At 39.4% G+C, this 22978-nt stretch overlaps 1 protein-coding gene across 1 annotated transcript in view; it reads left to right on the plus strand.

The window, feature by feature from the left end:
- The window catches only part of VAV1 (vav guanine nucleotide exchange factor 1), a 68148-nt gene that overhangs the window by 40096 nt on the left and 5074 nt on the right, over window positions 1-22978 (plus strand). The window contains exons 8-23 of the mRNA XM_081947118.1: window positions 1410-1513; window positions 2533-2632; window positions 4116-4211; window positions 4737-4805; window positions 6695-6781; window positions 7611-7696; window positions 9394-9526; window positions 9765-9874; window positions 10435-10536; window positions 10708-10805; window positions 11784-11809; window positions 12543-12588; window positions 13681-13817; window positions 16698-16763; window positions 18438-18469; window positions 19578-19694. Of these exons, the coding sequence (XP_081803244.1) occupies window positions 1410-1513; window positions 2533-2632; window positions 4116-4211; window positions 4737-4805; window positions 6695-6781; window positions 7611-7696; window positions 9394-9526; window positions 9765-9874; window positions 10435-10536; window positions 10708-10805; window positions 11784-11809; window positions 12543-12588; window positions 13681-13817; window positions 16698-16763; window positions 18438-18469; window positions 19578-19694 (1409 nt within the window). The remainder of the gene's footprint in view (window positions 1-1409; window positions 1514-2532; window positions 2633-4115; window positions 4212-4736; window positions 4806-6694; window positions 6782-7610; window positions 7697-9393; window positions 9527-9764; window positions 9875-10434; window positions 10537-10707; window positions 10806-11783; window positions 11810-12542; window positions 12589-13680; window positions 13818-16697; window positions 16764-18437; window positions 18470-19577; window positions 19695-22978) is intronic.

A 22978-nucleotide genomic window follows, 5' to 3' on the forward strand; every position in this document is an offset into this window, starting at 1 on the left:
AACTTACCTTCAAATCAAAACTAAATACAATAAAGATACTAAATTATATGAAACAGAACCACACGAATTGGATAAAATTATTTAAAGCTCAGATAGAAAGATAGGGAGAATATATAAATTTCTCCTGAAGTATCAAATGGAAGAGGAAATCGTGAAAGAACAAATTATAAAATGGGTGCAGAACTTTGGCTATAATATTGAATTAGACAAATGGGAAAAAATTTGGGGAACAAACTTAAAAATGACATTATCAGTTGCATACAAGGAAAACCAGTACAAAATATTTCATAGATGGCACCTGGCACCAACAAGGTTAGCTAAAATCTCAACAAATACCTCCCCAAAATGTTGGAAATGTGAATCAATACACGGAACATATTACCATTTATGGTGGACCTGTGAGGAGGCTAAAATTTTTTGGAAAAAGATCAAAAATTGGCTGGAGGCAATAATGGGAGTTAAAATAGAATGGAAACCGGAAATCTTTTTATTAGGAATAATGTCTGCGAAATACAAAAAAGAAATCCAGTATTTAATACTACACATAATTACGGCGGCAAGGATTGCCTTTGCCCAGAAATGGAAAAACAAACTAACTCCAAGTGAAGATGAAATAATAAGAAAGATTATGGACTGTGCTGGAATTGACAAACTAACTAAAGAAATTCAGGGAAAAGAAGAATCAGAATTCTACCAGATATGGGATAAATGGTATAGGTGGATGGAGGAAAGAAACAAGAATCAATAAAGGAATATAACAAAACTCAAAATAATAGTTATGAGTAAAATAAGAAAGTTAAGAATGGTGAAATCCAAATGAAATGCAATAGAAGGGGAAATAATATAAGGTGAGCGGTATCGATTGATAATTGCTATTAGAAAGAACAGGAAGCTCCTGTTTGTATTGCATTGTGTAAATGTGTTGTACGTCTAAGTTTTGTGTGTATGTATTTTACATGTTTGTTAATAAAATTGAAAAATTGGGGGGGGGGGGGGAATAAGTGTGTCAGGGACCAAGCCCTAATAAAATCAGGAGTCTACAGCAAGACGTTCCAGAGCCATTAAAGCATCATCAAAACAACTTGGCTCCCCCAATTTTACCATGTGCTCAAATGATGCTGGTCCAATTTTGTCTACTTGGACATCATATACTATATGACATATAGGGTCTTTTCTGGATTGCCAACCAACATTCAACAGTTAAACACAGAGGAATGAGAATAGAATCAGGACAAGACATGATTGTGGAGGCTAACATTGATTGCTATGGCAAACACTACAGAGTTCTGAAAACTCTCCTTTGGTGATAGATATTATCTTGCTCAGTTTTTATGCTAGTAGAAATACCAGATGTAAACAAGCCAAGCAAATGAGTTATACTTTGTCAATGGTTTTTTTTACTCCATCAGGAACTTTTGAAAGTTCATCGGTGCTTTCTAGTGGAGCTGAAGAATGCTTTGTCTTTTAGCCACTCTCAGAATCTCTACCAAGTGTTTATCAAGTACAAAGAACGGTAAGTGCCTTCCTCAAAAGGTCTAAAACTCCCCCCAAATTATGGAAATCTAAGGCATAACCTGAGACGAGCACAGAAGTATTTTCTCTATACATTTTGGGGCTACAAAATATGTAAAGTATCAAGACCTACAGAAGTATTTCTATTTTGTGAATAGATAAATGTTATGGTGGAAATGCACTACTAGATTAAAAAGATTGATATAGTGTTGTACCAGATGCCTTGTTGATCCTTATTGATATATAAACCATGTCTTTGGAAAGTTGTCATTTCTAGACTCCCCCATGCTGATATCTGACATAACAGGCATGCTATTCTATGCCCCTCCCAAAGACAGATATTTTAAATTAGGACAATCTAATATGGCTGCAGACATTCAGCATATCCACTTGGTCATTCCGTCATTCACTCAATTCTGGACATAATTTCATCAAGATCATGTCTCAATAAATGTTTCCTTGAGTTATTTTCATAAGTGATTACTAATGTCATGAGAAATAGTATGTAGCCACATTGTGTTCTGTCCTTTCCCTTTCTCAATTGCCTTCCATTTTTCTTCATGTGTGTCCTGTATCTTTTTTGCCTCCTTGAATGTCCAAATTATTTAAGCTTTAGCTTCATTATTAGATCTTCCTGTGAGCAGTCTGGCCCTATTTCAACTACAATGGAATGATGTGACCTTCTTGCAGTGCAACTAAGACAAAGAGACATAGATACCTTTTAGCTGCCATCTAATAGCTATTCATATTTTTGGAGCCCAGATCTAGTAGCTCAATTGTTTAATTTCCCTGTGTTCCCAGAGAAATATAAAATCTGAATCAAATCACTGAGTATTGTTTAACATTCAGAACTGGATTTTTCACCCACGCAAACACCAATACCAATAACACCAATAACACCAATAACAATATACACAAGTACATAAAGTATACTGACAGTAGCAGCTAAGTTCGATTTGGAGTATTTCTCTATAGATATGTAACTTTCATTTACCCTGGTTTCTTACGCATCACTTATAGGTTCTTGCTCTATGGTCGCTACTGCAGTCAGATAGAAGCAGCTACTAAATACCTGGACCAAGTATCGAATATTAGTGTGGATGTGCGCATGAAACTAGAGGTGAGATATGCTATTTCATACAAGTGCTAGAGACTCTCCCATTGCACCAAAAAGTTGCTTTATGTATCATATTTAGAGAATTGCTTTTATGTTGGTCTACAGGTTCCATATCTATGCTGCAAGACCTGGATGACAGCTAGATAGCAACAAAGGAAGATATAACTCTTACCCTTTATTGCCATCTAGTATCATTCAAGGTTTTTGCAGCACAGATGACAATCCTTTTATTGGCCTTTCCACTTTAGCAATGGTATAACCCAGCTTCATCAAACTGATTACTGTTCCCATAATTCTCAGCTAGCATGCTTGGAGGGCAAATGGAGGAAAACTGGTTAACTTTTTTAAAAAAATTCAATGTACATTGCTTTATGTAATGATGTGTGTGAATGACCTTGGTAAACAAGGAAAGAGATGTGGCCCAGGGAACAATCAGATAAGGGGAGGGTCAGCCTGCAGCTGCATAATTGGCAGAGAAAGAATAAGAGCATCAAAATGGATCCTCTTAGACTGTAAGAAGAGATGACAGGAACTTTGTATATTTAGATTTGGAAGATTCTATTAATGTAGCCTTATAATAAAGTAGAATTAACTCGTCTGATCTGTTTCCCATTTGGTTTATCTTGGAAAGCTGGCATTACATAACTCTTGTTATATACTGTCATTATGCAATAGAATTGTACAAAAATGCACAATCAATATAATATACCAATATGTTTAGTAGTGGTCCTTTTTCTCTGTTACATTAAAAGTAAAAAAAATTCAGCTGCCACTTTTGGAAAATTCTGAGTCCCTTGCCCCACATCCAAGACTTTCAAGTCTTGAATGATCCTGAACAAAACTGGAGAAAAAATCTAAAGAACAAAGCCACTACAGCAAAAATCAGATGTGCAAATAAAACCCCAGAACAAATGGAAAGAGGAAGGACTAGTGCCTCAAGTGAACAGAAGCCTTGCTAGTTTGATGCAATACTGGTGGGTCTGGCAGCTACTCCTAGATGCAGACTTGCTAGATGTAGACATGAAGTCTTACCACTGGGTTATTAAGTTAAAAACAAGAAGTCAGGAATGGCAAATGTGGTTTTGATGGTACGGAGGGTGAGGGAGATGACCTTGAGGGAAATAGGCAAGAATTGTTATATAGGTCAAGAAAGTTGAGACATTCCTTAAGTCCTGGGATATATGGTAGTAGGGTGCAAGGTAATATTCTAAAGAGATTCAGGTAGGCTCCTCTCTGACCCACTGGAATCTAAAGTGGAATGGAGGGACAGCACAATCAGGTCTGCAAAATTCTATACTTGAAGCCTATTTCAATAAAGTACGTTCTAACTTTCCTGTGGAGTTTGTTTCCTGATACCTCATAGTATCAGGAAACTATACCTCATAACTAATAAGTTATTGTTTGGTCTTGTGCAATAATTTTTCCCCACTGCTGGAGAAGTATAAATGGCAATGAATGAATCATAAATCATGCTTTTGCCTTTCAGGAATGTTCCCAACGGGCCAATAATGGCCGGTTCAGCCTGCGTGATCTCCTTATGGTACCCATGCAGCGGGTCTTGAAATATCATCTTCTCCTTCAGGTAATAGCATTTTATCAGATTATGTCCTCCATGTTGAGGAGAGAGAATGAAGAATGGGGAAAGGAGGAATGATCTTCAGAAAACCTGAGCAAGGTCTTTTCTGCAGCTTTTTCTCCTGTTGAGCTTGGGCTGGAGAAATTCCCAGAAGATTGAGCTCAGGTGCCTGCAGCCAGTTCTTTGACCAAATTCAGAAATGTGGCAGTTGGAGGGGGCCAAGGGGAAAGGGAGTTTGAAGGAAAAAGACAAAGAAGAAGCTGGAAGCCAAGAATCTTAACTTTGTTTAGACAAGGTCTTCTCACCTTGAGTCTCCTGTCTCTTTCTCTTAGAGACTCCTTCGAAGCAGTGAGACTATCACTACCCTTTTGTTCCTTGGGACAAAACTCTACAATTTATATAGTCAAAAAACTCATCTTAGTTTCAACTGTCAGGGAGGTGCAGCACATGAATATCAGAGAGCACCCAATAACTATTTTATCATATATTTGTAAAGTCTGTTAACTCCTGTTGTTTCCTTCTTTTTTCTAGGAGCTGACCAAATACACACTAGACCCAACTGAAAAGGAAAACCTGAGGCAAGCGCTAGATGCCATGCGGGTAAGAGAAATATATCTGTAGCTTTTCTGGGCATAGTTAAAAAGGAGTTTGGGAATTTGATCTCTTTGATGGCAGCTACTATCAATCTGTAGCTCTATTGGACCTCCCATAGTCTAAACCTCAGTGAGCAGGAAAGACACTGAGGAGGGAAAGGGGGGGCAGGAGAAAGAGGGGAAGGGAAAGGAGGAGGAGGAGGAGGAGTCATATAGAACATTTGTTCCCACTCTAACCCAAGGGGTTTCCAATTTGGGACTATAACTCTCATCAACCAGCTGCCAAAGAAAATTTGAATTGTTGCAAAACAATATTTGAAGGTCAAAATTGATTCACATTATTTCTATAGTGCAGGATTCTCTCAGAGTCAAATATATTCAGTTCAGCAAAAGGTTGTTTAGGAAATAAGCCATTGCATCTTGGATGTTTGGGGAAAAGTTTGGATATAAATAATCTTATTGGAGTTTTTTTTAATGTATGACTTTTTTATGTTTGGAAGAAAGTTGCCCAAGACAGCCTTAAGTTTTGTGCTTCTGTTTTATATGGAAAAACACAATCATTCACTCTGAGATGAGTTTGGAATGAGGAAACAACTCTAGCTGCCCACAACAGCCCCCTTGAAAGCAAAAGAGTAGCTTTCTTTCTTTACAAACTCTTCAGAAAAGTAGTTCAGGAGTTCCTAGAAAAAAATAATTTCTACTCCTTCAATTCTTGGCTAGCTCTCTTGAGTCTAACTTTTTGTAACATCATTATGCTGGCTAATCTCAGCAATTATCTTCAAAAAGGAAACATCTTTAGGGTTCCTTGATATGAAAATATTTGACTGCAAAGAATGTATATGGACAGATCAATAGAATCTTTATAAAGACTGAAACTTTATTTCAGTTATTGACATTTAATCAAATGAATAACACAGAACTATCTCCTAACAATAAGAACTATTAGCAGCCATTTGTGGCAAAACCAAGACACAAATGTGGCAAAAATTTGCTAATATTACAGAGAAAAAGTCTCTAATAGGGGTGAGGGGTTATTTATTGTTTTTTATTATTATTACTTTTATATTGTTTTACGTCCTTGTAAGCTGCCTTGAGTCACCATGTACGAGTAGGTAGCAATATAAATTTCCTAATTAAATAAATAAATAAAAATGCATCCTGATTGTTGACCAGATAGTGCAAATAAAAGTTATCAGAGTGGCCCAGGAAGTTAAATAAAAGAGGGGCAATCAATTGGTGGCAAATGTCCCTGTAGAACTGGCAGTGCAGAAGAACATGAACTGTGGTTTCTATGACACCCATAAGACAGGGGCAGAATTTGGTTTCATATGGGCTTTTCCTTATATTTCCTTTCCAGGATAGCTGTGAGGAGAGCGTTCAATTGAGCTAAAGATGAGGCCCTTCTAAATTTGAGAACGGTGATATGATTGATACACACACACACATGCACGCACACACACACACACACACACCTGATTTAGGCATTAAAATTTGGTTATTATGAGAGAAAGCATCGATTTCTGTTTTAACTTCTATATCTAAGATCTTTTGCCTTATATTGATCTAGCTTTATTTGACTCTAGGTTAAGATGACATCACTGGAGAAATCAGTGTGGGATTGGGGGGGGGAGTTGATGTGGGGCGGGGAAATGCTATTTTTTCAGGAAGAAGAAATAGCAATCCCCCTTGATGTGAAAAGATTTGATTGGGCAAAGAATGTATGTGGGAATTAAGTACTTACACAAAAGAGACTTATACTGGTAAATTAAACCAAATGATGAATTACATGTTTATTAATAATTGTTTAAGCTTATTTTTTTTTTTGGACAATTATTTCAACTGTTCCTGAATTTTCTGTTACTGAATGAAAACCAAATTAATTAATTATTTCACTAGGATCTGGCTCAATGCGTGAATGAGGTCAAAAGAGACAATGAAACACTGAAACAAATAACTAATTTCCAACTTTCCATAGAGAATTTGGTGAGTGTTGCTGTGAGGGGCTTTGGTAGAATCTAGATCTGAACATTTTCAATTCCTTTTGAGATTAATCTTGTACATTAATTATATCCAAAACCACACTGATGGGACAGGTCACTGGTCCAAATAGATTATAGTTCCACTGTCTCCAGCTGGCCCAGCTGTTGAGCACCTTGGTTGGGAATTGTGCCTTTTATAATCCATCACATCAAGAAGTCACCAATTGGTGGGCTATGTGGGTTCAGTCTAAGAAGGGGAAATCACTAAGAAGGAAAACCCTAAAATAGCACACACCCACAGCCTACTAATATGTTACCTGCTTTGTTCCCCAAAGGCTAGTACTCTTGCTATCCAGTATTTTGGAAGTTCCTCCTGTATCCTCAAATTCATCCTGAAGGTTACTGGTGGGAGTCTTTTCTTTCCATATCTTGTCAGATCCATTCACTTATTAATGCTCAGTCTGTGAGCCTCTAATTTGCCTTTGACCCTTCCATTGTTTTCCTTCTTCTGGTTCCCTCTTAGGTTTTGTTTCAGGCTGTTATGTCTTGCTTAGCTCTTTTCATCTCTGAGGAATGTTAGGAGTTTCAGTCTAACGGGAGTCTGTTCTCCAACCTCTTCCCACCTTCCTCCTACCATTGCCTCCTTGGGTGCTCTTTTCACCAAAACGTGTTCTGCTATTTGGAAAATAAAAACTGGAGAATGAAATCACTCATGTTTCCCTTTATTAATGTTATTTTTGAAACCAGTCATTGGAAGGAGTTGGCAGTCCCAAGCAACTCCTACAGGTAAGGAATTTATATCTTGTAAATAAGATTGTTTTCTTTCCTCCTAGTCACAATCCCTGGCTCACTTTGGGAGGCCGAAAATTGATGGAGAGCTGAAGATTATCGCTGGGGAGAAGCGCTCCAAATTAGACAGGTGATAGATAGCATGAACATTTTGGTAGCAATATAAATTCGTATGTCCCAAAGCCAAATGTGTCAGATACTGTATATTATGATGTTTGCTAACTACTGAAAGCAAAAGTAGTGTTTGCAAACATGAAAGCATTTCACTAATTGTTCTGCTTTTGTTGCCAACCCTGAGAATGTCAGAAGTAAAAGAAAAAAGTTTGACATAGGGAGCTTCTATGCTATTGATATCCTAGGACAATGTGTCTCAGCAATGTTTCTCCACACTAATATGTATCATTGGACTTTCTAATCTTTATTGGATTTTTAATAGAAAGAATGACACTTTTTAAAAATCAAATCTAAGCAACCCAGTATTTTTCTCTGCTGCCCTATAGCACAAACCTATTTAATACAGACGATAAACTAGATGTCTTCTTTGCAGATATTTCTGGGTAATTGCTTTGCTTCAGTTTATTGCTTTCTGCTGGGAGAATTAATGGTCAGTTACCACTTGAGTGATGTTTCTTGTACTCCGTGCAATCATACTCACTTCTGAATTAGGCCCGTCATGTGCAGGGTGCAAAAATCTGTCACTAAATGACGGTGAAAAGTTTTTATTTTGCATTTCTTTTCTGACATCTAATGATTTTTGCAAACCAAGTATGGTAGTCCTATTCTAATTAGAACAAGATTGGATTATTGTATTTGCTATCATATTTGAAAATTAGTTATGGGTTGGAGCTTGTATGTTTTTTTAAATACTTACAGCAAAATAGGACTTGCAATGGAAATACACACTTTATATAAGGAACCAAACAGTTTGTAGATAGATGCAACAAAATATTCTTCATTGGCATGCACTGGGCTCCTAGCCAAAAGAATGCAAAAGAGCCCCAAACTAGACAAGGTTATGGGTTATGTACCTCAGACCTCTTACACAGGAATGATAAAGAAAGGAATATATCTTTACAGCTGCAATGTAACATGGAATGTAAGTTGTAACAACTGATGGTACTGTAGGATGACTTTACTACGGCTACCTACCTACATTCTTTTCTACTAAAAGGATTTTAGCCCACCCTAATTACAGTTAGCATGGGCCACAATGAGTGGAATTTATTGTGCCCATATATTGCACCCTTTCACACCAGACAATAGTTTGGTATCTGTTATCTATGTCTTTTCTCTGCAGGGTAAGCAGATAGCTGTTTTGTTTGCTCATTCATACTTCTGTGACTTTTTTCATGCTTATCCAATGTACAAGATCATCTTCCACAACAATTTGCTTCTTTTTCATAGCAACCAACATCTGCTGCCTCTGCCTAATAATAGATCTAGCCTTGGCTTATGCTTGCCATTATAATTACTCTCTGTACTGATAGCAATTTTTTTTAGGAAAGGAGGGGCGAATGCCTGCTCCTTCAAGCACCCACAGTTGCTTTCATTCATGAGTAGTTGGCCATCTATCTGTTGCTTTCCAATATTCTTGTCAAGTAGCATCATGGGTCTAATCAATTATGAGTTGATGAGGGAAGGGCCAGAAGTTGCTGCCATCACTGAGGATGCTCTTAGTTTCTATGTGCATATATCACAAGAGAATATTGAGCAAATCAGCATTGTTTGATGACTACAGTTGTTACCCAGACAGGTCTGTTTTAGCATTGTATTTGTTTATAAAATACATTTCTTGCTGAACTTTCTCAATTTAACCATCTCTTGTAGATATGGTTTTCTCCTGGATAAAGCTCTGCTAATCTGCAAGCGAAAAGGGGATTCATATGAAATGAAGATATTTGTTGATCTGTGCAACTACCAGGTCCGAGATGATTCTTCTGCAGAAAAAGACAACAAGAAGGTAAAGTCTGAATACATCCTATATGGGGAAAACCTGGGAAAGGAAAGGCAATCATGGATTCTACTTTGCTCTAGATTAGAACTAAAATTTATTTTAGCCCAATAGGACAATGCTGTGCTTCCTTTTTAATCCATTGTACTCTGTTCCATCCAAAGGAGATTAATAGGGGGAAAGGGGTCTGGGATTAAAGTGCCCCAGATTTTGCCTTAATAAATTATTTTGCAATTTTTGTTATCAGTGGACCCATATGTTCGTTCTAATTGAGCTTAATGGATTCTCGGGCTATGAACTGTACTTCAAGACACGAGAGCTGAAAAATAAGTGGATGGAACAATTTGAAATGGCTCTGTAAGTTTCTTCTATTCCTCTAACCTTGGCATGATGACCTTTATCATTCCAAGTCTTCTGTGCTTTGGACCAATTTCAGCATGAAATTTCAGAAGGCTTCTACAGAAATTAGATAGTTACAGTCATTAAACACATGTTTACTGTTAGCTAATCAACCAAAACCATAACATTTCCCACATTTCATTATTTCATGAAGTTCAGCAAGAGTTCTCTTTGACAAAGCAAGATGAGAGATAGGATTCAGAAAATAAGAGATTGTGACAATTTCTATTAAGAATCTTTGTTTATTCATTCTTAATTTTTCACAAACCAGCCTATATTTCTTTTGCTTTCTCTTAAAATGAAATCATAGGAATGTTTCAGAGAATATCATCATTTTTTACCAGCTGGAGTATGGAAAATCAAACTCAACTATTCAGGAACAAAAAGAGAAAATTAATTTAAGAGGGCCAAACAATAGATACACTGCTTTCCTAATGCCTTTTACAAAGCAAAAGACCTAGCAAGCAGAAGTATTGTATTTTCCTTGCTAAGTGCCTTCTTCTTATACCCTGGTACAGCTCCAATATCTATCCAGAAAATGCCAAGGCTAATAGACATGAATTCTACATGTATTCATTTGAAGATACCACCTCTTGCAAAGCCTGCCAGATGCTGCTGAGGTATGTATGCTATACTTCAATCCCTGTTTGAATAAATTCTAAATATTTAATAATACAGCTGCCATTTTATACTTGGAAGCAGACAGCCTTGTAAAATAACTAGGACATATTCCATGTAATCCTGAAAAGTCAAATATGTAGACTTACTCTCCATACTCTATCTGCTCACAGAGGAACCTTCTACCAGGGCTATCGTTGTAGCAAATGCAGGTCGCCTGCTCATAAGGAATGTCTTGGCCGGGTGTCACCATGTGGAAAGCCCAGTCCATGTAAGTTTCTAGTAGCCAAATCCTTGTCCTTGTTTGTATATTGCATAACAATGTGCCATAACAATCTGGCAATTCCCAGTGTTCTTGCCCTCTATTGCAGGACCCTAATTTATTTAACAAGGTGCTATGAGCTGTACAGGAAGGCCACAGGCAAGGCCAATGTTTTATGGCAGCAGTTTTTCTTCCTGACTCAGGGCATCAAATCAGTAGTTGGGAAGTCCCTAAAAGGGCTATGATATGACACAGGAATGGGGAAACCCTGTGAGCCTGTGTGCCTAAGTCTCAGCCTTTGGAAGCTAGGCTTTCTTTGGGACGATATGCAGCAAAGGCCGGCTATCTGTGCCCTCTACGTGTTTGGGGCTATACATGGTTGGACAATTTTAGTCCAAATGTCTTCAGGTAACAGGGAAACAATTTGATGGAAACAACTTTATAAAATAGTAATTGGGGGGGGGGGGTGTTACTTATAAAATACTTGCCATAGTGAATGTGATCAGTTGCAAGTATTTGTGTACAAATCATCAATGTTGAGGTTGCTTCTGACTATATTTTGAAAATGCAAAGAAAAAGCTGGATGTGTGAAGGTACATGAAGGAATTTCATCCCCCTCCTCCTTCCTCCTCCCCCCCCCCACTGGATAGCCATTTGTTGGGAATGGCATAAAGTTTCCTACTTGAGCAGGTAGTTGGACTAGAAAACCTCCAAGGTCCCTTCCAATCCTATTATTCTACGCTCTCGTTATAGGGATTAGGAAAGAGTTGAAATGTTTCTTCCCTGCAGCTATAAGATGGTGTCGAACTTGAGTGGCTCCCTTCTGCCTATAGAGTATACCACTTCTGATCTAGCATGGGACTGCTTAATTTCCTTCTTCCTTCCCTTCTTTACTGCTGGTGGTGTATCACCTCTGTTCCATCATATTAATTGCAAGATTCTCTTGTCCCTGTAACGATTGTAATACTGTTTTTTTTCTGTTTAAAGGTGACTCTGGATTTATTGTAAAAAAGGTAAAAAAAAGAAGGTTTAAATTTAAATTTGTGACAAGTTTAAAAATTGGGAAATTAATGTTGAATAAAGGGTGGAAAGACAGATGGGCCTGGTTTACACATAGCCGATATGGCAGAATGTGTGAAGCCAGCCATTGTGGCTTAGCACAATGTGTTGATCAGATCACTAGTGTTGATTTGGCAAACCATGAAATAATAATTTAAAAAAAACACTAGTTGAAGACAATATAGTAAATTGGCCATTTTCCTCAGCAACTTCATCACTGCATTTCTAAAGATGTGTAGGAAAAGCACTTGCTGGATTGGAAGGGAGGCTGACACAATACATATTTTATCAACCTTAAATTAATAAAAGGATGATGGGATTTGATATAATGACATTATTTTTTGTAATAACTGGGAGAGGAGTTCAACTTGTTCCATAGCTGCATCTTCACCTCCATTCTGGAAAGGATATGAACCCTTATTTTACAGTTCATTTCTGTGACAGAGATTTCCTTCTATCTGTAGAATCTTCCTCTGTATGAGTAGTTTTAAATATTACATGTCACCAGGCAAGAATAGAAAAGAAGAAAGGTCTACAAGCCATTGTTATCAAATGACTGTAACTTAAAATGTATACATTATGTAAAGTTAATGAATCACATAGAAGCAACCTCCAAGTAGGACATTTTTCTAGATTTGTGACTTCGTTTTTATTGTTTGAACCTATTTTTCTGTATTTTTGGTGCAGAATAAATCCAACAGACACACAATGGAAAGAGACAAAACAGATCTAGGTAAGTTATTGTTTTTATCCTGGGAGTTAGTTTACAGGATGATAGTGAAGAACACAGAAGAGTGATAATGGGGGTCATAATTGATGGAAATTCCTAAGGAAAATTAGATAAAATTGGACCATACAGAAGACATGATATATAGATCTGTTAAGTTCAGCTCAGAAATCATTTAGAGCAATTCCAGTGAGATTCTCCTCCCCTATCCTTTGTTTCATCTTTGGTTTTTCCATTATTAAAAGACAGTAAGGTTCTTGTTGTGTCATTTGTATTCCATCCCATTGAGAGCATTCTTTTTATTTTGCTGCTACAGAACAGCAAGCAAGAACTGGTGGGGCCACAAAATTAGCAAATCAGTAGAAAATGAAGACGTTAAAGTGCTTTGGAACTTTAGAATTCAAACAGAGAAGCACTTGTGACATAACACCCCAGATTTAATAATTGTCCATAAGAAAGACAAAAAAAATCTGTAAAGTGGACATTGCAGTACCTGGAGACAGCAGAATAGAAGAGAAAAGAACAAGAAAAGATAAGAAATTTCAGGCCTGCAAATAGTAGTAGAATGAACATAGCAAAAAAGGCAAATATAGTATCAATATAATAGAGATCTTGGGTGCAATTTCAAAATATCTGAAGCACCATTTGAACACCATCAACATTGACAAAATTGCCAACAGTCAGTTGCAAAAGGCAACTCTATTTGGAACAGCTTACATCCTGTGGTGAACCTTTAACACCATCAAACAACATCTGCCTATCCCAAGTCCTTGGAAAGACTTGATAAGTGGATAAAAATGCTAAATCCAGTCTAAACAATTGACTGATTTGCAACCAACCGAAATAATAATAGAATTATATGCTGTCCAAATCCTACAGGCTCGGTATAAAGAGATAAAAAAACCTTGATGTCAGGAAAGAATGACCCAGTTACTATAGCTCTATTATTTGAACACAGCCAATAATTGTAATATTTTCATTGCCTACTTGTTCTTTTTAATTATTTGAAAAGACCCACATGTATGGAATGTGCAAATAAAATGAGAAATTGGTTTGTTTCAGACACAATTCAACTGTGATTATTTTTTCACTCTTCAGGGTTGCCCAAACTGGAAGTTTGCCTGGAGTATTATGGTGTCCCTCCTCCACCAGTAGCATTTGGTCCACCTCTGAGGCTCAGTGTAGGGGACATTGTGGAACTGAACAAAGCTGAGGCAGAGCAGCTGTGGTGGCAGGTAAATGTCATTCCCAGGATTTTCCAAGGCCAGCCTAGGAGTTGCACCTGCAGGCAATGGAAGTGAAACTAAGATGGCACTACAGATGCATATCTTTTATATAAAGTTGCCCCTGAAAAAAGTACTGTTAGATATCTACAATAGCAACTGTGGTTTCCACCCAGGTCCTCTGTTGAACAGAAGTTTGATTCTATTGGTTGAGAGGTCTGACAGCTCCCTATAAAAGGGCTGCTGTCAGACCCATGCTTTGCTGGATTGTTCACACTTGTTATCGTTAATAAAGAGCTGTTGCACTGTTAGCCTGTGTCTGCCTATCCATTGCTCAATCTAACAAGTACGTAAATTGATTTAACCTAAATTGTTTTAGCTGAATATATCTATTTTAAATTAAACTGGAGTGGTACCTCATCTTAAATATAGTACTGAATTATTTACTTTTTAAGATTCACTTTGTGTATTATAAAAGGCATCTTGAATCTTTAAAATCATGTCTCCCATATTAAAATACAAATGCCAAAAGGAACATCAGGAAGGAAAGTGTCTATTACTGCGATTTGACAGCAACTGTTTTCACCCAAATTAGCTTAGGGATCCTTTTTCCTAGTTGCACAAATATGCATTCCTTCAGTCTTGAGTCCAATATAAATTGCATTGCTCTTATGGCCAAGTCTTGTTCATCTTCAGGAAGAAGAAGACCAATGTGCTATCCTTACAGATTAAATGTTGGACATGTTTAGGAAAGCAATTGGAGGGTTATCTTAGTTTTGTTTCCTTCCCATTTTTTCCCTTCCCATTGTTTCCCACTGCCAGTAGAACAAACATCAACATTAATGCGAAGTAAGGCTAGGATTTCGGAGAAGATGAGATTAAATTTTTGCATATTCTGATTCTTGTTCTCATGAATGCATTGAAAGGAAGGGCAACTATTAGCTGATGGTCGTCTCATTTTGGTATTAAAGGACACAGGATGCGGGAAGAGCAGAATTGTAGAATAACACTAATGTGGTCCATAAAACAACTGACATTTATTAACGAGTTGCAAGGTAATGTGGGAAGGAGATCTCCTACTGCATTGAGCAGTGCCTTCCAATATTTGTTAACCATTTTTAATATGATAAATCTATGGTTTTTAAAAAAAGACATTTTTGAGACACGGAATAATTTAGAAATAAACTGGGTCAATTGCAACAGAAGGTCAGCCTCAACAAGTATTAGTTCTGTGTCTTTTATTTGCATGGTACACATGCATACCTCTTTTCTTTCTTCATGCTGAACTGAACATTTAAAACAAAGGCATCCTCAAACCCAAAGGTCACTGCATTTAAAGGCACCTCCTTTAATTCTAAAAGAGACTTCAAGGTTATATCTTGCAGATGGGAGGAGAATTGGGTGTTTTTTTCCTGAGCTTTAAAGGAAAAGTCTCTGTAGTCAAACAGATTGGCATTTAGGGAGAAGGGAGAAACAAAAAGCAAGAGTGTTAATGATGCAGAACTGATCGGTTTTGTCCTCTCTAGTTAACTTTACAAGAAACTCTTTATTTCAGCATATATTGTATGACAGAGGCAAGGAAGGCAGCTCTTGAGAGGCTTGTATTAGCCCAACTGAAAAAGAGGGCTGCAAATGGGGTGGGGCAAAGGGCTTTGGAAAGCACTCTCAGGCATTATGCAGCATTTTCTGGTCTCCTATCCGTCCAATTCAAGAGCCAATGGGAGTTAGGTAGTGTGTCACCAGCAGCAGCATCAACGAAGCATCATAAATTGTCCTTTCCGTTTTTATACTATTTATCTTTAATTGTGATTTTTATATTTTTTATTTTTACATCTGTTGTCTTAATTTACGGGTTTTATGCTTCCCAGAGTTGCTTTTGGTGAGATACATACTATACAAATTTGATTAATAAAATAAAAACATTCAGCCACATTTATACTGGAAGAAAAGGAAAAACATTACTTTAAAAATGAAACATCTTCTAGGAACTAAGTAAAACTATGCGGTGGGCTCAGGATGAGAAGATGGTAACATCATGAGGATAGGACCCTTCACAGTACTTTGTGACACTTTTTGTGCCCTGGTCAAGATGAGCTCTTAGAGAACGCTGCCTGAAGGAGAGTAAAAATCAAAGAGGAGGTTTCAACCTTCCTTGTTGGTTCTTTCTATCAATCCTCTTCTACTTAGTTCTCTAGATCAGGGGTGTCAAACTCATGTTATCACAGTGGCGTCACGTGACATATTGGGGGTCCCCCTTCGCTAAACTGGGCATGGGCATGGCCAGCACGTGACAAATCCAGCCAGTGGGCTAGGAGTTGGACAGTGTCTGCTCTAGATGTACTCTATTATAATTTAGGCAATCAAGCTGGCTGGAGATGGTGGAAAATTTACTCCAATTTGAAGTACATTTGAAGAGCACATGTTGCTTTAAATGATCACTGACATACCAGAGCACCAAAGGGAAAGGCCCAAATGGCAGCCAACACTCAAACCTCTTCTTGTGAGCAGTGCTTTGAGATTGTTTTAGCCTAAGTGTTTGCTTTTCACCATCTCTAGGCTTGTTGTTATCTCAGAAGAGTTGTCTCTCTTTGCTTGGTCTGGAAGTGAACTTAGTCAAGAGTTCAGCTCTCTATTCAAGTATACGAAATCTGACATTAAAAGCTAGCTAGCTTATCTATTTTAATGGCAGACTTATCAAGTGAATGACTCTAGCAAAATTATTCAGGGCATTTCAGTATAGATCTAACATAAATCCTAGTTCTAACAAAATAATGTATTGTAATTTTTTTGCATTATTGTAATTTTTTTCCATTATATAACAGCCTTTGCTAAATAAGCTGAAAAAGTATACTTGGAGAAAACTCTTATCTGACACGTGCTTTGTTTTCAAAGGGAAGGAACACATCAAGCAATGAAGTCGGCTGGTTCCCTTGTAGGAAAGTGAAGCCTTACATCTCTGTAAGTAGCATATCACTGGAGCTATTGGGATTTGGACTTCTTTGTGTATTTGCTTAAAAGTCAGTTGTCAGGCCTGCAGTCATATTCCTTTTAGGATCTTGGCCTGACTCAAGCATACTCAAGTTGATACAAGAGGACTTGGGCAGGAGTTATTAAGTCTCCTAAATGACCATTCCTGGCTTGAAATAATGGCTAATGCAATACAGGCAAAAGGTTCAGCTAGGGAAGGTTGGTATGGTAATTCCCTCTGAAAAAGTATCTTTAAATAATTTCCTATGGTTCATTTTTTCATTAAACACAACTTTCCTCAAGAAAAACACAAACAACCTTCCACATGTGGAAGGATTTTTTTAAAAAAGATAATTTAATGTAAGTTAACATATTCGAAGGTATTTGTTATTTTGGTAGTATGGAATGTTGGGACAAAGAGAAAGAAAGAGAAGAAGTTTAGTGATTTAAAAAACCAGAAAAAAAGATACTATAGTAACAATAGAAAAAGAAAAGAAGACATTTAGAGAATGGGATAAAAGTTTGACTAGAAAGAAGTGAAGTTTCTTTTAAAAGATTAAGAGGGAAGGAATGAAAAAGAGGAATAGTGATAGGAAGGAAGAAGGGGAACAAGATATATATTAGTATATTAAATGGAATTGTATAAAAATTATTAATTGCTGTCAGAGTAAATATGAAGGTGTTATTTGACATGTACCAGCAGATGAATGAGAAATGACTATTTGGTTATTGTTAAGGATAAGTTAAAAATGTGAAAATGTATTGGAAATGTATAAAAAAATGGATGGGGAATTTGAAAATACTCCGAGTGATGATAAATAATTGATGTTATAATAAGAGATTGGAAAATTATGGGTATTTAATGATATTAGCTATGTAATAATATTATGACGATAGTTGGAAATGTACATATGATTTAAAACTATATGAAATGATGTTTGACCCGGCCTGCACTTTGTTCAAAAAGTATGTATTTGAGGCAGGGGGGAAATTATAATGGAATTGTTATATATGTTTACATTTAAAAGAAGGATGTATGTCAAATTATTCATATGAAATATGGCTACTGGAATGTGACTATTAATACCATCAATATTAAATTGCTCAGATGCTAAAATACACCATATGAGAAATAACTACATTTGTACAACAGATGAAGTAGAGAGAGGAGTAGAGAAGAGTGGAAGGGAGGAAGGGAGAAGAAACGAGGGAAAGAGAGAAAGAAGAGAGGGGATAGGAGAGAGGGAAGCAAAAGTGAGAAAAAGAGAAGAAGAGGAGAGAAAAAAAAGAAGAGGAGAGGAAAGAAGAGAAGAAGAGGAGAGGAAAGAGGAGAGAGGAGAAGGAGAGAGGAAGGGAAAGTAGAGAAGAGAAAGGACAGGAGGATGGTAGAAGAAAGTAGCAAGAAAAAGAAGGAGGTAGGGAGGGGAAGAGAAAGAGAGGAGGTAGGGTTGTTGTAGAATTAGGTATAATGTGGTGTATGAAAAGCAGAAGAGCAGATAGAGTTGTTGGTAGATGATGAGAGGAACTGATATAATATTGGATAATATATAATAATGTTTGTTAAGATGTAATGGTATTCTTGTGGGTATTTATCTGAAAATAAAAAAAAACTTTTCAAAAGAAAAAAGAAAAACACAATCAACAATTATACCTTTTCTTCCCTAGAATCCTCGTCCAGATCTCTCTATTTATCTTTGGTAAGTATTAATTCAGATTTCCACCATCTTGTTAATCATGTTTTTATTCTGTGCTGTCATATGAAGCATGAATGCTTTTGAATTGCCCAGCTGGGTTCAACTTTGGGGATGGATCTATCCCTATATTTTCAACTATGTTCAGTATACAGTACTTTTCCACTGCAGATAGATATGATGCAATATTTGCTATGCGAATTTCCCAAGTTTGTTTTTAAATACATTTCCCAACTACATAATACTGCAGTATTACCCCTTGTGGCATTGTCAAATAAGAATATATTAGGGAGAAGAACAGTGGGATGTGGTGGCTCAGTGGATAAGATGCTGAACTTGTCGATGAAAAGGTTGGCAGTTCAGCTGTTCAAATCCCAGCGCTGTATAATGGGGTGAGCTCCCATTACTTGTCCCAGCTTCTGCCAACCTAGAAGTTCGAAAGCACGTAAAAAATGCAAGTAGAAAAATAGGGACTACTTTGGTGGGAAGGTAACAGCTCTCCATGCACCTTCGGTGTTGTGTCATGCGGCTGGCCACATGACCACGGAGACGTCTTTGAACACTGCTGGCTCTTCACCTTAGAAACTGAGATAAGCACCGCCCCCTAGAGCTGGAAATGACTAGAACGCTTCTGTGGGGAACCTTTGGGAGAAGAAACTGGCTGCACATTCCTGTTCTCTTGCCCAGCCCCCAATTTTATTTCTTTATAAGAATAGAATAAGAATATTTATACTGTATAAGAATATTCATACTAAGAAAAAGTCATATATTTGTTTTGTGTGGTTCCCAAATTACTGAATGTTTCCAGAGGGTTTTTGAAAAAGTGCAATCAACCTGATTCATTCATGGAATGTTATAGAGGCCCAAAGAAAGACATCTTCCATTTATAACTATTCTATAATTCCATCGTACTACTTTTTTTCTTCCTTTTTTGAAAATAAAAAAAGAATCATTGTTATTGGGAAAGTTGGAGTGCCTATTAGATTCTTTTGAGAGGTAATGGCTCCATCTGTCCACTTGGAAGCAGTCTTGTCTCATTGTGATTATACGGAGTATGGAGACACCCAGTGACTGAACGTTGTACTGCTAATAAGAAATAACACTCCCTACACAGGTATGCGGGACCCATGGAGCGGGCAGAAGCAGAACAAATCCTTGCCAGCCGGTCCGATGGAACTTACCTGGTGCGGCAGAGAATCAAAGATGCAACTGAATTTGCCATCAGTATCAAGTAAGCCTAATTCATGTCAGAATTGTCTATGATAAGATAATGAAGATTTGGGTGTTTACAATAATAAAGGGGCCAGGAGAATTGAAAGGAACAGAGAAACATATATTTTTTCCTATAATTTGTTTTTCATTAGAATCTTGTGACTCATTTCTTTGAAGGTTATCATATTATCTTTCTCCGTAGCACCTACAGTACAGTTATAAAGGGGGGATGTGACTCTGGTAGAATATGTGCTATGTTTGCAAAATGTTCCATTCTGAACCCCAAATGGAACAGAATAAGAGACTCAGGCAGGGTTCATGATATACCAAAACAAAGATATCAGACGTGGAATCAATTTATTTTTTTACTAGAGTTTTCAGAACCATCATGAGACCTGGTGCAAAGCAGGAGTGGGTTCCAGCAGCCATTACTATCGTTCGATAGTAAAAAAAAAAATGTGTGCGTGCACATTTTCATTTAAAATGATCAGTGCAAGTGCACAACATTAAAAAAATGAATTAAAATTACATATTTAAAATTAAGTTTGTTCTGCACATGTGCAGAACAGAAAATCAAAGATGGTGTCGCCAATCATAGAACCGGTACGGTCATGTGTCTGCTGGAGTTACTACCTATTCGGCCCAACTGGACCGAATAGGTAGGAACCCACCTCTGGTGAAAGACTGTTTTGGGTACCAGAATCTAGCTGAGTTCATAGTTAGCCAGAGTTCATGCAGTCATTGTGTAGCTTCTTGTTAGGATTCAGTCCTACCTAGGTCTAGATGTGGAATCTCAAAGAGGAATAGAACTCCCTATCAGGCTGCCAGGATCTTGAGGAGGCTTTGGAACCTGGCATTCCAGCTTCAGAACCAGCAGTTTCCAAATCGGATACCAAGGTCTTGAATGCAAAGGTCTATGCATCATCAACAAAGAAGATGCCCCACAGGCAGGAGCTTTATCAGTTTACTCAGAAGGCAGGGAGGAGGGGATTTAACCATCACTCCCCTGCCATGGTCAGATCACTCACTCCTTCGTCTTGACTTCCCTGGTGCTACCTCCCGCTGCAGGGAGGCGGAACCGGAAAGCATTAGATGGTTCCGCCCCAGGCGCCTGATGGAACCGGATAGGTTCCAGACGGAGCTTGGGCCACCACCTGCAGCCCCGACCCGCCCCCGGGTAGAGGACCTGGTGGTCGCATGGAATAATGCGACTACCGGGGCCTTGAACCGGGTGGCGCCTTTGCGGCCTCTCCGGCGGCAACGATCCACCCTGGCCCCTTGGTTTACCGAGGAGCTAAGGGTGATGAAATGCCGCAAGAGATGCCTAAAGAGACGTTGGAGATCCTCCCGTTCCGAATTTGATCGAACACAGGCACGAGCCCATTTAAGGACGTACCTTGTGGCATTGAGAGTGGCCAAACGCCAATATTGTGCCACTCTCATTGCATCTGCAGAGAACCACCCTGCCGCCCTGTTTCGGGTGTCCCGCTCCCTCTTGTTTCAGAGGCCGCGGGAAGCCCCTCTACAGGGCAGAGCAGAGGAATTTGGGAAATATCTGCAGGATAAAATCGCTCAAATCCGGAAGGATTGGGTCCCTGTCAGTGGTTCAATGGAGACGTCCGTGGCGAGTCTTGAGGAATCGACCTGGGAGGAGTTTGACTTGGTTGCCATCGAGGATTTGGACAGAATGCGTGGACGACTGCGACCCACCACATGTTTATTGGACCCGTGCCCCTCCTGGCTTGTACTGGCATCCTGGGAGGTTACACGAGACTGGCTCCTGGGCCTAGTGAACGCTTCCTTGAGCGAGGGGTCTCTCCCGGCCACCTTGAAAGAGGCGGTGGTGAGACCCTTGCTCAAGAAGCCTTCCCTGGACCCTCTGGAGCTGGCCAATTATCGTCCTGTCTCCAACCTTCCCTTTTTGGCGAAGGTTGTAGAGAGTGTGGTGGCTTACCAGTTTCCACGACATCTGGAGGAAAATGATTATCTAGACCCGCGCCAGTCCGGCTTCCGCCCCGGTCACAGCACGGAGACGGCCTTGGTCGCGTTGGTGGATGATCTCTGGAGGGCCAGAGATAGAGGTTGCTCCTCTATCCTGGTCCTATTAGACCTCTCGGCGGCTTTTGATACCATCGACCATGGTATCCTGCTGCGCCGGCTGGAGGGGTTGGGGGTCCGGGGCACCGTTTTGCGGTGGTTCGGCTCCTACCTTTCTGGCCGGACGCAGCGTGTGTTGGCAGGGGAGGAGAGGTCGACCCTATGCCCCCTTACTTGTGGGGTACCACAGGGGTCGGTCCTCTCGCCACTCCTATTCAACACATATATGAAGCCGCTGGGTGAGATCATCCGTGGTTTCGGGGTGGGATATCATCTGTACGCTGATGATACTCAGCTGTACTTTTCCACCCCGAACCACCCCAACGAGGCCGTCGAAGTGATGTCCCGGTGTGTGGAAGCCGTACGGGTCTGGATGGATGACAACCGACTCAAACTCAACCCCTCCAAGACGGAGTGGCTGTGGGTACCAGCTCCCCGGTTCAGCCAATTAATTCCATCATTGGCCATCGGGGGCATCCAACTCGCCCCCGTGGAGCGGGCGCGCAATTTGGGCGTCCTCCTGGATGCCCGGCTGTCCATGGATGACCAGGTGACAGCCGTGGCAAGGGGGGCGTTCCACCAGGTTCGCCTGGTGCGCCAATTGCGCCCCCTACTGGACCGGGACGCCTTACACACGGTCACTCATGCGCTGGTGACGTCCCGCTTGGACTACTGTAACGCTCTCTACATGGGGCTTCCCTTGAAATGCACCCGGATGCTACAGTTGGTCCAGAACGCAGCCGCGCGGGTAATTATGGGGAGTACTAGGTACTCCCATGTGACACCGTTCCTGCGCGAGCTGCACTGGCTTCCTGTGGTCTATCGGGTGCGTTTCAAGGTTTTGATAACAATCTTTAAAGTGCTCCATGGCTCAGGACCTAGTTACTTGCGGGATCGTATTCTGCCCCATACATCCCTGCGACCAATCCGCTCGCACAGAGAGGGTCTCCTCCAGGTGCCGTCCACCAGGCAGTGCCGGGGGGCGGCGCCTAGGAGTAGAGCCTTCTCTGTGGCGGGCCCAGCCCTGTGGAATGACCTCCCCCCGGATATTAGGAATACCTCTGACATCCGCTCCTTTCGTGTAAAGCTCAAGACCCACCTATTTCAAGTAGCTGGCCTGGCTCAACTTTGATCCAACTGTATCGCTCCTGACGGGTTTTTTATTTGGGGTATTTTAATTGTATTCAATTATTTAGGGGTTTTTAA

Source organism: Natrix helvetica (genome assembly GCF_964273705.1).
Source record: "Natrix helvetica genome assembly, chromosome: 1".
NCBI lineage: Eukaryota > Metazoa > Chordata > Lepidosauria > Squamata > Natricidae > Natrix > Natrix helvetica.